Consider the following 16,423-nt stretch of genomic DNA (forward strand, 5'->3'; position numbering starts at 1 on the left):
TATTGAAATTTAGTAGGACAAAATTTAGCGCAGCAATTTCAGAGGTGTATTTAAAGTTTGTCGCTTAGCAGTCCATTTAAGTTTAAGCGTAAACGGATATACGTGTGTTAAAAACGCGGCTATTATTGGAATGCATAAACTTCTGTTAAAAGCATCTATATGAAAAATGTCATTGTGTCACGGCCTTTATAAGCACCCCCACTGGCAATTGTCAATTGAAATGTCAAAATTTGTATAAAAATTGAGTGTAATCTACTTTTTCTGTGTTGCGTGATAAAAGTTTTGGATTTTTATTAGAAAACATATTCATTAAATGAAAGTACCCCTTTATGAAGTGAAATAATAAAGCTGAGTGTCTCTTTATTGAATTCCAATAGGTATTTATGAAGTTTTATTTGTATAATTTGCATTTAAATGGATTGAGTTCACAGTCACTCATACCAATACTTGGCTCAGTTCAATGATAGAAGGCTGATTCATTTGAGGACACTATTGGTCAGTGTTAAATAATAACAGCGCATTGGAGTTATTAGACTGCAAGAAAGTTAGTGCTTTCGGTTTTGAAATGCACTTAAACGTGCAGTTTTATCTGCATACCACTATCTAACCTACCTTGATAAAGTTGCACAACGTTCGGATACATACTTACAGATTTGAGTAAAAACACAAATATCCACCAACAAGTATGTATCAGAGCGCCTGTAATGTAGCCACAACTGGCAGTTGTGCGCCTGGTACTGAAAATGATCGCGAAATAGAGCGCCAGGCAACTTTGATGGCACAACAGCCACCCACAGCGCCAGTAGAACCCGATTACAGTGGTTTTGATATAGTCAAAGCGACGCAATATGGCGCTATAGCACGTGTGCGTGAACTCATCGAATCCGGCTGGGATGTTAACCAACCTGATAGTGAGACTGTTACATTGCTGCATTGGGCTGCCATAAATAACAGACGTGATATAATACGTTATTTCTTGGAGAAAGGTGCTATTGTAGATGCAATAGGTGGTGAATTGAATGCCACACCCCTACATTGGGCCACACGTCAAGGACATCTCGCATCCGTAGTATTGCTGATGAATGCTGGCGCTGATCCGCGAATACGTGATGCCGAAGGTTGCTCTTGTATACATATTGCAGCACAATTCGCACACACCGCGCTAGTTGCATATTTCATAGCAAAAGGTGTTGATCCAGATTTGCAGGATCGTGGTGGTATGACTGCGCTTATGTGGGCTGCATGGAAGGTATGATTATGCATGTACATTAAAGCAATTGTATTTTATTAGTAATAAACATTTTACTGATAATTTTTGCAGGTGTGTGCTTTAGACCCTGTGCGTTTGTTACTCACATTAGGCGCTAATCCCGCCATGGTTGATTACACACACGGTAATACAGCTTTACATTGGGCAATACTTGCACGCAACGCAACCGCTATTTCTACTTTAGTACTAAAATCACGTGCATCCCTCGATGTGCCCAATTTACGTGGTGAAACTCCTTTAAGTATGTTGGAATCGCAAGCGGGAGCGATATGGATTGGCGCCAAAGTAATAGATCACATACGTGACACAACAAATAAAATGAATCCACAACGTTCGTTAAGAACGCGTCTGCGACATGATAAACGTTTACGTTGGTGGGCAATGGTGGCATGTCCATTTACCGCTTTCTATATGGCTGGTGTAGTATTTGCATTGAATACATTGTACATTATAAAATTCTTCCTACTTGGCTGTTTATATGCCATTTTCTATACGCTTGGTAAAACTTTATTTGATGAACATTTGTTGGCATTGCTTCCGCTTAGTGTTTATTTGGCAACTAAGGCATGGTTTTATGTTACTTGGATAGTATATATTGTGGATGCGGTGTCATTTGTTGAAACTCTAGTGTTTCTCACTTGCTCAGGGGCACTTTGGGTCTGCTTTCTCAAATCGTGGAAAGGTGATCCGGGTATTATCAGGCCAACACAGGAGGAACGTTTTAAGGTAAGTTATTGTACCTTATTTTATAAAACGTTAGATTTTATCCTGACTGTATTGTGAATGATTTGATATAAACACGTCGTTTCTCCTACTTCATCCCAACCTACCCTTTAATACAGAATTTATAGGGGATGTAAACCCATTTAACCACCATAAAGAATTTGTGGTCGTTAAATTGTTGTCTTCATTTGCATTTTCGACTACAATTTCCTCGTGAATGTGAGAGTGCATTGCTCTGAAGACACTCTTCAATCCCAGTTTAACACAGTCGTGGTGAAAGAGCTACTATTTCTTAAATTTCATGCAAAACGTTCAAGCCCTTTAATCCCGTGATCCGTTACGAATATAGTTAACTTTACTGTAACGTAATAGTATAGATAATTTAATTTGCCGTTATATGTTTTCTAACACTTCCTTTCAAATTTCAGACAATTATCGAATTATCAGAACGTGGTGGCATCGGCTTCGAACCATCGTCTTTCTGTTCCGCCTGCCTAGTTCGTCGACCTATACGTTCAAAACATTGCAGCGTTTGTGATCGTTGTGTAGCACGTTTCGATCATCATTGCCCCTGGGTGGGTAATTGTATTGGTCTTAAAAATCACGTTTACTTCATGGGTTTTCTATGGATGTTATTAATCATGTGCGGTTGGATGTTATATGGTGGTGTATGCTATTACATATATCAATGTAATGTACATTTAACACTTACGCCGCTGGCAGATTTTGAAAGAGCAATAAGTGACATAGCAAATTGTAACGCTTGGGTTGGGTGGGTCATGGCCAATGCACTTTTACATCTATCCTGGGTTGTTTTATTAACAATTTGCCAAACATATCAAGTCGTATGCTTAGGGATGACCACAAATGAACGAATGAATCGTGGAAGATATCGTCATTTTCAAGCGAGAGGTGGACATAGTCCATTTACACGAGGTCCAATTAAGAATACTGTCGATTTCCTGGAATGTTATTGTTTTGGTTTGGTTCAACCAAAACACATCGACTGGATGCATTACTATGACATTGATATGCAAGTGGGTACTAGAACTGTGGAGCAAGAACCTTTGCTGCATGGCGATGGTATGGAAAGTGATATTGGTGGTGTAGGCACAGAGTTGGCACACTATCAGTATGTGTAGGATAAGTCGAATCGGGATGCGGTGACGCGCAATGCACCCGTAGCAAATGTGTAGACAGGAAAAAGGAAAGGCAGGGTCTTGCAGGATCGAGAGATATGTGAGATTTAAATATGTATACAATCGATGGTAGAGTTTTCAAGTGCATTATTAAGAAAAGTAATTTGATAATTTGGAATTTTTCGGTTTGGATGATGGTATGCGAAGATCATGGTGAATTTTGTAAGATGTAGACTGTTCCGTGGCTGATGTATCATTCGTGATTGTCACTTTGACACTCAAAAATTAAAATCATATTTTTACTTTTAGTACTAAGTTTTAAAAAAGAACATTTTTTATATTTTTAATTTAATAATATGTCCCCATTACGAGTTTTATTATAGATAAATCCCTCTGAAAAGATTTAACGTTAAATCTTGTACGTTTTATACTATGTCTCCATTTAAAGATTTAATAGAAACGCATGACCGGTTTCTAAATGGTAATATAAACAAAGTTAAAGTCGACAAAGGTTTAACCTTGTCACTTTGGCCGCTAAAGCTAAGGTTAGCAGTAAAGTATTATATTATCGACCAAAGTGGCAAGTCAAACGGGATTAAAACCCGCATTGAAAACCCGGTCTTCTGAATAGATTTAACGCTAAATCATGCAAGTTTCATCATGCACAATTTAATTTCGACACGCAGAATTAAGTGAAATTCATGAATAAAATTGAAATCGCCTCAAGCCTCCCACTTTATTTTATCAATATAAAAAATAAAACGTTAAATAAAACTTCAGTGGAGACAGATTCAAATATGGTATTTAATAAATCCGAACAGTTAAATCTTCATATGGAGATGTAGTAAAAGTTAACTTTTAATGCCTGAACACATTCAACTTTTACGCTGTTTTGGCGCTGGCGTTGTTGTTGTTGTAGCGATAAGGTTGCTCCCCGAAGGCTTTGGGGAGTGTTATCGATGTGATAGTCCTTTGCCGGATACAGATCCGGTACGCTCCGGTACCATAGCACCATTAAGGTGCTAGCCCGATCATCTCGGGAACGATTTATGTGGCCACATTAAACCTTCAGGCCATCCCCTCCCTCCCCACCCCAAGTTCCATGAGGAGCTTTGGGTCGCCAGAGCCTCGTCTGTTAATGAAACAGTATTCGGCGCGGGTAGATGAGGTTGACAATTGGGTTGTAGAAGCTATATATTGCGCTGGCAACCCCTTTGAGAGGGTTGCGCTACACAACCCCTTCGGTCTCAGCAGTAATAGCAGATGTAAGAAGTGCGAGTTGCAGGAAGAAACGGTTAACGGTGTTCGTATCCTGCGCTCGCAAGGTCAAGGCTTTTAGGGGCGGCAGAGTTGCCAGGTCTGGCACCTAATTGGGGCTCTTACGTTTGGTGGTCAAACAAATTCTGGCAACATCATGGACACATTCAGTCTATGCGAGGTCTTTACTGGCCGGCCAGTTCAACATAACCTCTCAAAATAAAAATAAAATCTTCATTCATCAGAAAAAATAAAAAAAACGGCCGAATAATAAAAAAACCTATGAAGTACAAACCGACACGCTTGTTTGAACTAGGTTGCATTTTTCCTGCAATTTCGATACTTGCAAAACGATACTTGTCCTGTATGCCGCAAAATTTTTTAGCCCCTCGCGACACCGTTCTATTAGTTCCTTAGTTGTGAAGTCGCACATCTCGCGCCTATCTGCAGTACAAGTCCTCATATCACCCATGTTTAGAGGTCTTCTGATTATATACATAAGTAATGTTTTTTACTACTTTCCAAGTAATGTTTGTTTTAAACATTTAGACTTAGTTTAGTTTAAGCGTATAGCAAGAACTTATGGTATGTATGTATATTAGATGGGTCGATTTATTAACCGATCTCGATAGCATTTGGGCTCAGGATAAACAGTTCCACTACGCATACCCAAAAAAATAAATTTCGAGCCTGCGAAATTTCATTTCTTTGACTTTTTTTCGACTTTGATTTTTAAGGTTTTTTCCTGGCCTACAAAAAAATGTTCATATGTATACCGTGTCCGTCCCAAAAATATTCGCTAAAAACGTTATCGACAGTTTAAAAAAAAATAATAATATTTTTGGGTCGTACAGGGTATACATATAAACATTTTTTAGAATGCCATAAAAAAAACCTTAAAAACCACAGTCGAAAAAAAGTAAAAAAAATTAAATTTCGCAGGTTCGAAAATAATTACTTTTTTGGGTATGCGTAGTGGAACTTTTTTCCCGAGCCCAAATTCTATCGAAAAATCGATGGTGCGATATCGGTTAACTTTCGTCTATACAAATCGACCCACACTAATGTATATACTTATGATTTAGACAGAATTAAGTTACAAATTTCATATATGTGACCCGGCCTATGAAAAGGTGGCTTTTGAGTCAAAAAAGAAATTGCGAGAAACAGCTGTTTTTTTTTGCGAGAAACAGCTGTTAACAGCTGTTTTTTTTAGTCATAAGCCACCTTTTCATAGGCCGGGTATATGCAGGGATTTTAATGCATACAACAATAATGCATTTATAGATTGGGTAGCACTGTTTGTGTGGTCAACGTAAACCGATTCAAGTTAGTGAATAAATTAAACATACTGATAAATAAATAAAACAAATGCATTGGAAATGACATTATATTCTTTGTAAGTGACGTATTTTTTTCTAAAATTTCTTGGTGTACTAAGTGCTAGTGCTTTATGTAAATAATAATATTATATGTAAGTATAACCTTAAATAATAAGACTATAATGTTAAACTTATATAATACATAATCTATACAAATTAGTGATTGATGTTGAAAACCGTTTCAGGCGTGAAATTCCTAATTTGATTGGAAACGTAATCCTAGAACTTTTTCCTCTTGTATTTTGACGGCTGAGTGGAATATCAGCCTATCTCAGATCCGAAAACACCGTAGATCAGAATTTGTTTAAAAAATGCCGTATCTCAGAATTCTATTAAAGAGCTGATGTGAAAATGTATCGAATTTTAGCTGCGCTGGGGCATTTTTGAAACAAATTCTGTCGTTCTCAAAATAGGATGTTCTTCAACCGAATTCTGAAATATTGTGTTTTTAACAACAAATTCTGATATGGGGCGTTATTCAAAAGTTTTCTGAGTTTTCCAAACGGCAGCCGAGACACGTAATTCTGGTTGAGCATACACAAAAATTTCTCAATACAAATCTAAAAAAAGAACTGCAATATATATTTTGATTTCAAATTTACAAACATTTACAGCTGTCACCCCATGTTTCAAAGAGACCAACTTTTTTGTATAGTTATATAATGCTTTTGTTTTATTTATATTTTCTAAATAAATAAATAATAATAATAATTATGACACATGTAATAGTTCCAAGTCAAGGCACTTTAAATACCTTCTGTGAACACTTTTTTGTTGTTAACACTAAAATCAATGTTTTAAATATCAATCAAATGGGATTATAACTAAAGGGAGTATTTTTAAAAACTCAATAGCATAAACTAGTAACTTAATCCTTTGTTCTTTATTTTTCCAACAGGGTAATAGTTTGAATTATTTTGAGACGATTTTCTGTCATACCATGTAAATTTTGGTTTGGGCGCAAACCGGTTTCGGCGTTGTGTCACGAAATTGAACGCTGAAGATGGCACAACGCCAAAATCGGTTTGTCTCTTAACCCAAATTCACAAGGAATGACGCAAATGCTTTGCAAAATAATTCTAGTAAACTAACTTTGCTTTGGGTAATGTTTATCCCCAATACCGAACAAATCTGGCCCGAATATGAACTTCATAAGCATTTTAAATTCAGCGTCACCGCAGAGAGTTTATCAATAGATTTCTGCTTGTTGCAAAGATGAGCCAAATCGTACCATTTTTATATTTAAGGCCCGAACCCTGGAGTTAATTTAATTATTGTATTTAAAGAAACTCAGAACAAAAATGTACTAATTCTAAATACCACTAAAAAAAACAACAAAAAATATCGAAATGAAGGCAGATATGCAAAAAAGAATATTTTGAAGAACTGAAAATTGATAACGCTCATTTACTGCAATAGTGTCATAACTCAAAAAACATAACTTTTGAGTTAATAACATAGAAACGTACCCAATATCATGCTCTATGTTGTATAAAAAATCTTTGGGATCCGTTAAAAATTTACCACGTGCTATAAAAATAAAAATATGTATGCCTTTATATGCGCAACATATGGCAGTTAAAATCTTTGAATGGCTCTCCTGAAAAATTATGTTTTTGAGTTATGAGACTATTGAAGTAAATGAGCGATATGTATAATTAACGAATCTATTCAAACGCATTCCGTACCACGACTTTAATGAATGTGGATATTTAAATCGTTGCACAAACTATAAATCAATTTGAATAACTATTTATAAAAAAAATATTTCAGATATTTAGAGATTTCAATTTGCACTTTTGTCTGATTGTTGTAAACCTAAATTTTCAAGACCACCTTTTTTGTACACCGAAAGAAATGAAGCTAGTAAAATCAACAAATCCGTTTTTTGTTCATGAATGAACAGCTATTGTTACGAGCACCTTAAGTTGCAAGCCCGATCATATTGGAAACGATTTAATATGACCAAACTGAACCGTCTGGGCTATCCCGCCCCAGTTCCAGGAGGAGCTTGGGGTCGCTAGAGCTGCGCCAGCTAAATATGTGCATGATACTTGCAACAGGATTGATATTTGTAACAGGATTCGCCTCGCGCATGTTTGACAATTGGGTTGCGGAAGCTATGAATTGCACTTATCAACCCTTTCAATCTCAGAGTTATTCAGTAAAATTGATCGCATTATGAGTTTTTTGTTAAGAGCACAAACTTGTATAGTCATTTCAATAGAAGAAAATATTCTGTAAAAATTACAGATTCTCTATTATTCTAACCGATTTTTTAGTTAAAAAAATAATTTAAAAAAAATTTTTAAGTTAAACGGTTTTATTGAAAACAATACTTACATGAAATAATAATAATACGAAAAGCTAGAAAATAATTAGGTATGTCCTAGGTACTAGTCATCACACTCCTTATCAATCTAGGGCGTTGATCAGACAATTAAATAAAAGCGTTGGGCGCGTGAAATTTCTAAAAATGTGAGGCGTAGCATAACCTGATTAAGGTCCAGTTGGTTTTACTTATGACTATCAATAGAAATATGACGCGTCCAACGCTTTTATTTAATTGTCTGATCAACGCCCTAGATTGATAAGGAGTGTGATGACTAGTACCTAGGACCTACCTAATTATTTTCTAACTTTTCGTATTATTATTATTTCATGTAAGTATTGTTTTCAATAAAACCGTTTAACTTAAAAATTTTTTTTAAATTATTTTATTTTCAAGTTTTTAGTCTTTATTTAATTGCCTATTATTTCTCATTCTATTTAGTTCATTTAGTGACTCATTATTACAAGGACTCTTTCCTGACAATTTGTTACAACCTAAGTCCTCAATACATAATCCTTCCAAAGACTTTACTCGACTCTGCGCCACGTATGCTTGTCCCTCCTCCAACTCCAAAATATTTTGATGTCACTTCTACTGGACTGTATGCAATATTTGTTCCAAATATGAGCCAAATCGGGCATCATAGGTCGCTTTCTATTCATGTATGTATTATGTGTTCCAAATATGGACCAAATCAAATCGGACCACAAAAACGATTTTTGTGAATATCTCGATCCTTGCGCCACCTAGCGGCGATTTTTTTTGATAGGTCGCTTTCTATTCTTGTATGTATTATGTGTTCCAAGCATGAGCCAAGTCGGACCACAAATACGATTTTTGTGAATATCTCGATCCTTGCGCTACCTAGCGGCTATTTTTTTCATAAGTCGCTTTTTATTCTTGCATGTATTATGTGTTCCAAATATGAGCCAAATCGGACAACAAATGCGAATTTTGCGAATATCTCGATCCATGCGCCACCTAGCGGCGTTTTTTTCACACGTCGATTTCTATTCTTGCATGTATTATGTGTTCCAAATATGAGCCAAATCGGACCACAAATGCGAATTTTGCGAATATCTCGATCCTTGCGCCACCTAGCGGCGATTTTTTTCTTATTATTGCATTGTCATCGGGTTCTGAACTATATTCCAAGTTTCAAGCTTGTAGCTTATCGGGAAGTTACTTAAATTTCAATTACAAGATTCGTTCACAACGGCCGGCCTGTCAACTCAAGCTAAATAAAACCGTTTAAAAACTGTAGCGCGTTTCGATAACTTTTACCGCTATCGCATTCTAGATTTTTAACGCTAGCGTATATAACTTGCATTATCACATTTACTAACTGCTTCATAACTTAACGTACTGCTCTTCGTTTAAAACGATAAAATGAGTATTCTCATTCCCAATGCAAAATTTTTAAATAGCCTCAACAAATCAGGCTTTTTAGCAATGTATTTTTATTTAATTCGAAAGTAAGATGTTGGATGTCGAATTTTCAAAATCTTTAAAACTATAATCTTAAAAATTGTAAAAGGAGTTGCATGGGGGTTTTGTACTCTATGGATTGCATTATAAATAAACGAGTTAATGATAAAATACAAACCTTATAGCTTATAAAAAAATGGCACATCAAATTTTAAATGTGCACAAATTCGTATTGTTAATAACGTAAACTTTTTTATGATTTCTATTCAAAACTAGCTCACGCTGCTCTGAGCACTACAAGTAATTCATAATTTTTCCCACCAAACAAAAAATTCAGAATACTAACATATTTATTAAAGTTACAAAAAAATATTGATAACAAAGCCCGGTTTTTCAGTACAAGTTCAACTCAGTTTGTCAGTTAAACTACGCTTAAACTTATTCTGCAGCTTTTCAGTCTTCTTTAACTGAAGTTTAAGCTAAGCTTAAGCGGCCGATCTGCCAAGGTTAGATTCTAGTTAACCTATCAGTTATTTGCGTTCGTACGAAATGGCGTCGAATATACCCAATAAGCATTTCGGCTTGAGTACCATTAGAGCTCATGTTGAAAACTAGGCATACTTCTAAAATCTCAAGAGTTGTTTCGAAAGAGTGGCTCAACTCTTGAATCATAGCGTACTCAGCAAAAGGGGGAATTTTTTATAAAGCATAAAAGGCTATTACTTAAGTTGAAAAAATGTAATTAACAACGTGTGTTTCTCTAACTGGACTCAAATGTAAGATTCCATGATGTTGATGATATGTGGAGCACGCTACCATCACACCACAGCGGCCGCCTATATAATTTATTCTTGATTAATTACGCTTCATTACTGCTATCAACCAAGCTGTTGGTTTTGGGGGTACCACCTTGCAGATTTTGTTCAACTCCGCCTCAACTCGATATATAATGTAAGATATAAACTGGAGAAATGGGTTGAATATTCATTTGAGAACTGTACATTTCTGAAAATCTCTCGAAATTAGGATAATAATTGGAAAATATTAATGACGTTGGAAATCAATTGGAGAACTTTTAATTTTACAAAATTTCTCAAAGTTTGGATAGTGATCGGAGAATGAAGTTGGATATCAACTCGGGAACTATCTGGTTTAAGAATAATTAAATAATGATGTTGGATATCACTTCCGGAACTAGATATATAAATTTCGCCGGAGATTTTTTTCCATGTTTGTTGGGTAAACAAAATCCAGCTTTTGCCGTATCTACAAATTATTTAGATAATAAAAAAAACAATGTTGCCGCACAAAACGCATATCCCAAAGGCGGCCTTAAACTGTGACTGAAAAACTGCTCAGTAGTTTAAATGGAGTTTAAATTTGAATAGAGTTTAAGCAAACCTAGTTTAAGCTTAGCTTAACCAACTACTGAAAAACCGGGCCTAAGTAACAAAAAAATGTGAAATATATTTAAAAACCGAGTACATAATAATAAAAAGACGCCTCAGTAATACATGAATAGGGAAAACTTAAAAGTTATTTACATTACTAGTTATGTACATATGTATATGTATTTAATTAACAAATTAAAATAAATATGTATGTATTAAGAAACCTATTGTATGTAGCTATGAAAAAATTGCAAATTCTTACGTCTCAATGTATTTCAAAAAACTTGGTTTTTTCTATTTGTTTTGATATTAGGCAGTCGTTACTAAAACTAAACGATAGGTTAACGAACAATTTAAATTAAGCACAATTCAAAAAATAATAATTATTCATGATTAACAAACGACAACAAAACACCAAATACTTAAGCAAGATAGCTAAAATAACTATGTTTTTTCTAAAGAAATTTATAAAAAATTAAATACTTAAAAAGTTAAAAAAATGTTTCAGTATAATAATAGTAAAGTAATATTATGTGTAAGCATTTAAAGATACATATGTTTGAAAAAGTAATATAAATATCTTCGTATATTTCAAGATTAGAGAAGTATTACAAAACGAAAAAATGTACATTTCATAGCATTTATTTATATGCGGTCAAAATACAAATAAAATTAATTAAATATTAAAATAAAGCTTGAAATATTGTATGTATAACAGTTTGCACCATACATTCTAGTCAACCAAAAATGCTTACAAATAACAATATACTACGTACACATTACCATTTTACTTACCTTTACAAAATTGCATACATACTTAATTTTAATATGCTCTTAATAAAAAATAAATACATACATTTCAAAAAATGTTAAAAATATTTAGATGATTGTCAATAATACGGTATATGTATTAAACAAAACTTGGACTCTTATTTACAATCGATTATTCGACTAATCGCATAGTCGATTATTCGAGTAGCAAATTTTGCACTGGATAAAAATCGATTAGCTGGTATTCAATTAGAACACAGTATGAAACTGTCATTATTTGAATGTTCGGGTGGGTTCAAAAATTAATTAAATTATTAATTAAATAATTAATTATTAAACAAGTAAGGAAGGCTAAGTTCGAGTGTAACCGAACATTACATACTCAGCTGAGAGCTTTGGAGACAACATAAGGGAAAATAACCATGTAGCAAAATGAACCGAGGGAAACCCTGGAATGTGTTTGTATGACATGTGTTTCAAATGGAAGGTATTAAAGAGTATTGTAAAAGGGAGTTCTATAGGTGGACGCCATTTCGGGATATCGCCATAAAGGTGGACCAGGGGTGACTAGAATGTGTTTGTACGATATGGGTATCAAATTAAAGGTATTAATGAGGGTTTTAAAAGGGAGTGGCCCTTAGTTGTATATGCAAAAGCGTTTTCGATATATCGACCAAAATGTGGACCAGGCTGACCCAAAACATAGTTCTATAGGTGGACGCCATTTCGGGATATCGGCATAAAGGTGGACCAGGGATGACTCTAGAGTGTGTTTGTACGATATGGGTATCAAATGAGATGTGTTAATGAGTATTTTAAAGGGGAGTATGCCTTAGTTCTATAGGTGGACGCCTTTTCGAGATATCGCCATAAAGGTTGAGAAGGGGTGACTAGAATACGTTTGTACGATATGGGTATCAAATGAAAGGTGTTAATGATTATTTAAAACGTAGTGGGCCTTAGTTCTATAGGTGGACGCCTTTTCGAGATATCGCCATAAGGGTGGACCAGGGGTGACTACAATGTGTGAGTACGATATGGGTATCAAATTAAAGGTATTAATGAGGGTTTTAAAAGGGAGTGGCCCTTAGTTGTATATGCGAAAGCGTTTTCGATATATCGACCAAAATGTGGACCAGCGTGACCCAGAACATCATCTGTCGGGTACCGCTAATTTATCTTAATATATAAAAATCACGTGTCACTATGTTTAACCGCGATGGACTCCTAAACTACTGAACCGATTTTGAATTTATTTTGCACCCCGTGTGTAGTTTGATCTAACTTGAAATATAGGATAGGTTATATCTCTGTTTATAGTCGTAATATTAAATATAATAAAATGTTACGTATACGCACCGGCACTCACATTTGCAGGGGTGGGATATACTTCCGTGTAATTGGTTGGTGTTTAATTAAACAACGTGCTTATCTATAAAAAATATTATAGAAATGATATCAAGTATAGCAAATATCCAGCCCCGGAGAGGGGGGGGGGTTCTGAGGGGGCCCGCGATTTAGAGGTACTATGACATTTTTTTAATTCAGGAGAGTCTTTAGTTGTTCCATATGCAATTTTTAAGTCGATTTTCAAAAGCAACGAAAATCTGCATTTCATTTTAATATTATAGTGAAGTGTGAAAAATAAAAATTTATATATATAAAAAGAAAGGCAATGTGTGTTAGTTCAAAACTTTCAAACTTTCACACAAGTTGCGTAAACCTCACGCGGTGGTTACTACATAGGTTTGGTTGTGATCGACGGATTAGGACTAGGACTGGGACTGAGACTCTGAGTGAGACTGGGACTGGAATAAAATACATACCACCCTCTGGGACAGGCAATAAGGGATGCAGAAGAATGAGAAGAAATTGAGAGAAGAGAGAAGGAGATTGAGAAAGAGATAGAATGAGACGAAGATGGAGATAGATGAAGCGAAAAAGTCGGAGGAGGAATGAATAAAAGGATTAGGAAAAAGTGAAGAGGGGGGAGGGCAGAGTCAGACGGAAAAATCTTATTAAGATGTATGCAGATAGGCCAAAATTAGGGCAGGACAACGTCTGCCGGGTCTTCTAGTTTATATATGTAATACCACGAACAGTATTCCTGCCAAGAATCCAAGGGCTTTTGATTTCGACCTGCAGAACTTTTTCATTTTCTTCTACTTAATATGGTAGATGTCACACCCATTGTACAAAGTTTTTTCTAAAGTTATAGTTTGCGTTCTCTTTTCATATTTGGTGTAGAATTATGGCATTTTTTTCATTCGATATCGAAAAAGTGGGTGTGTCATAGTCGGATTTCGGCCATTTTTTATACCAATACAAAGTAAGTTCAGATAAGTACGTGAAGTGAGTTTAGTAAAGATATATCGATTTTTGCTCAAGTTATCGTGTCAACGGCCGAGCGGAAGGACAGACGGTGGACTGTGTATAAAAACTGGGCGTGGCTTCAACCAATTCCGCCTATTTTCACAGAAAACAGTTATCGTCATAGAATCGATGCCCGTACCAAATTTCACAAGTGTTTTATTCCACTTATGGCATTAAAAGTATTCTAGACGAATTAAATGAAAAAGGGCGAAGCCAAGGCCATTTTGAAATTTTATTTTATTTTTGCATTCTGTTGCACCATGTCATTACTGGAGTTGAATGTTGACATAATTTACTTATATACTGCAAAGATATTACATTTTTTGTTAAAATTTGACTTAAAAAAAATTTTGTTTTAAGTGGGCGTGTTCGTCATCCGATTTTGCTAATTTTTATTTAGCACACATATAGTAAATTCCTGCCAAATTCCATCAAGATATCTTCAACAAATTACAACTTGCAAAACTTTTAAATTACCTTCTTTTAAAAGTGGGCGGTGCCACGCCCATTGTCCAACATTTTACTAATTTTCTATTTTGCGTCATAAGGTTAACGCACCTACCAAGTTTCATCGCTTTATCCGTCTTTGGTAGTGAATTATCGCTCTTGGTCGGTTTTTCGAAATTTTCGATACCTCAAAATTTACTCAAGTTATCGTGTTTACGAACGGACGGACGAACGGACATGGCTAAATGAATTTCTTTTTTCGCCCAGATCATTTTGATATATAGAAGTCTATATCTATCTCGATTAGTTTATGCCGTTACGGATTACCGTTATGCGAATAAAGCTAATATACTCTGTAAGCTCTGCTCAGCTGAGTATAAAAATAAAACTGTATTAATTAATTTTTTTGTCAAGTTACATAAGTCATAGAAAAATTACAAAATCGACTATTCGAATGCAAACAACTAGTCGATTAGTGATAATCGATTTTTGAACTTAACAAATTTTGCTAATCGACTAATCGATTAATCGATATCAAGGGCTCTTAAAAACCCCCAATAGAACAACATGTAAGCGCGCTAACTTCTGGCAAATCTCGTAAACCTCGCAAAACTTATATGGAAAGTCGTTTCATTTGCAAAGCTTCCATCAGGAAAAAATTATAACTGCTTTCCATTTCCGAAAATATTAATTTAATCGCACTTGGCTTCAATTTTTACAAGAGATGTTTCCTATTTATCAGATTGCAAAATTTCATTTTGTCTAAACATTATCAAATTTAGTTCAACTCAAAGGCAAATATTTTCCGAAAAATTATCGAAATGTCCGACTCATATGTTTCTGCAACAGGTTAAATAACAACTAAATTATAACAAGTTAAATTTTGATAACGTGTGGTGGAAACCACTAGGTTAGGTTAGGTTGCAAGGGCTGAGCTGGACACTATGGTAACAGCTCACTACTTAGGTCACCAATGGGCCCATTGTAATACCCTATGCGGTCTCAAAGAGGACCCCTACCCCGCCTAAAGCGGGTCTAACCACCTCGTGGAAATTATAAATTTTGCTAGAGCCTTTACTTCATAGCTAGAGACCTCAGCGAGGTCATGTAGAAAAGGTTTACCAAGGACGGCCAACTTACGCCTACTAAGCGCTGGACAATGACAGAGAAGGTGCTGGACACTCTCTTCCTCTTCTGTACATCTGCAGCTGCGACAATAGTCGAAGGTCGTTGCCCCCATTCTAGCACCATGCGTGCCTATTAAGCAATGCCCTGTTAGAACCCTTATCAGGGACGATAGAACTTCCTTGTTTAAAATCAGAAGCGCTCCTGTGTGCCCCTTGTCATATGAGGGCCAGGTTTGCCTGGATTTCTCACACGATGATATGGCTGACCATAGTCCATTTGCAATTCTTATAGTGCTTGTGTTCACACGAAGCCTGAAAGTTGCCATGGGTATACCTACCGAATCATTTCCCGGAAGGATATGGTCGGTGGTGCCTCTTCTGGCCAGCTCGTCTGCTCTGCAATTGCCTTCAATATCCCTGTGCCCAGTTACCCATATAAGGCTGATACTGAAGTGCTGAGCCATCTCGTTACGAGATCTGCGGCATTCAGTGACCGACTTTGCGTTGTCGACTAATGAGTCCAAGGCCTTTAATGCGGTCTGGCCGTCTGAGAAAATAAACACCCGTTTACCATCCTTAGGCATAGACCCGATATGGTTCACAGCCCTGTGTATTGCCAGCATTTCCGCTTGGTAAACACTACAGTGATCTGGTAGGCGAAAAGAGATCTCTAGACCCAGATCCGGCGAAAAGAGGCCTGCTCCCACCTTCCCGTCAAGCATAGAACCATCCGTGAATATGTTGATGGCACCCGGTACGGTATGTTGTCTGATATTCCAGTCC

The 16,423-nt window shown here is 35.9% G+C and overlaps 1 protein-coding gene across 2 annotated transcripts; it reads left to right on the forward strand.

Moving 5' to 3' along the window:
- The first annotated feature begins 237 nt into the window (after window positions 1–237).
- Hip14 (palmitoyltransferase Hip14) lies at window positions 238–11,752 on the forward strand. Of its 2 annotated transcripts, none has more exons than XM_067791417.1 (4): window positions 238–377; window positions 432–1,249; window positions 1,322–1,996; window positions 2,422–11,752. In XM_067791417.1, the coding sequence occupies exons 2-4, from the start codon at window positions 686–688 to the stop codon at window positions 3,133–3,135; spliced, it is 1,953 nt and encodes a 650-aa protein (XP_067647518.1). In that variant the 5' UTR covers window positions 238–377; window positions 432–685; the 3' UTR covers window positions 3,136–11,752. The 2 variants fall into 2 exon arrangements, with proteins under 2 accessions (XP_067647518.1, XP_067647519.1); XM_067791418.1 differs by having other exon boundaries at window positions 252–377; window positions 457–1,249.
- The last annotated feature ends 4,671 nt before the right edge of the window (window positions 11,753–16,423 follow it).

This window comes from Eurosta solidaginis, chromosome 5 (genome assembly GCF_040869045.1).
Source record: "Eurosta solidaginis isolate ZX-2024a chromosome 5, ASM4086904v1, whole genome shotgun sequence".
Taxonomy (NCBI): domain Eukaryota; kingdom Metazoa; phylum Arthropoda; class Insecta; order Diptera; family Tephritidae; genus Eurosta; species Eurosta solidaginis.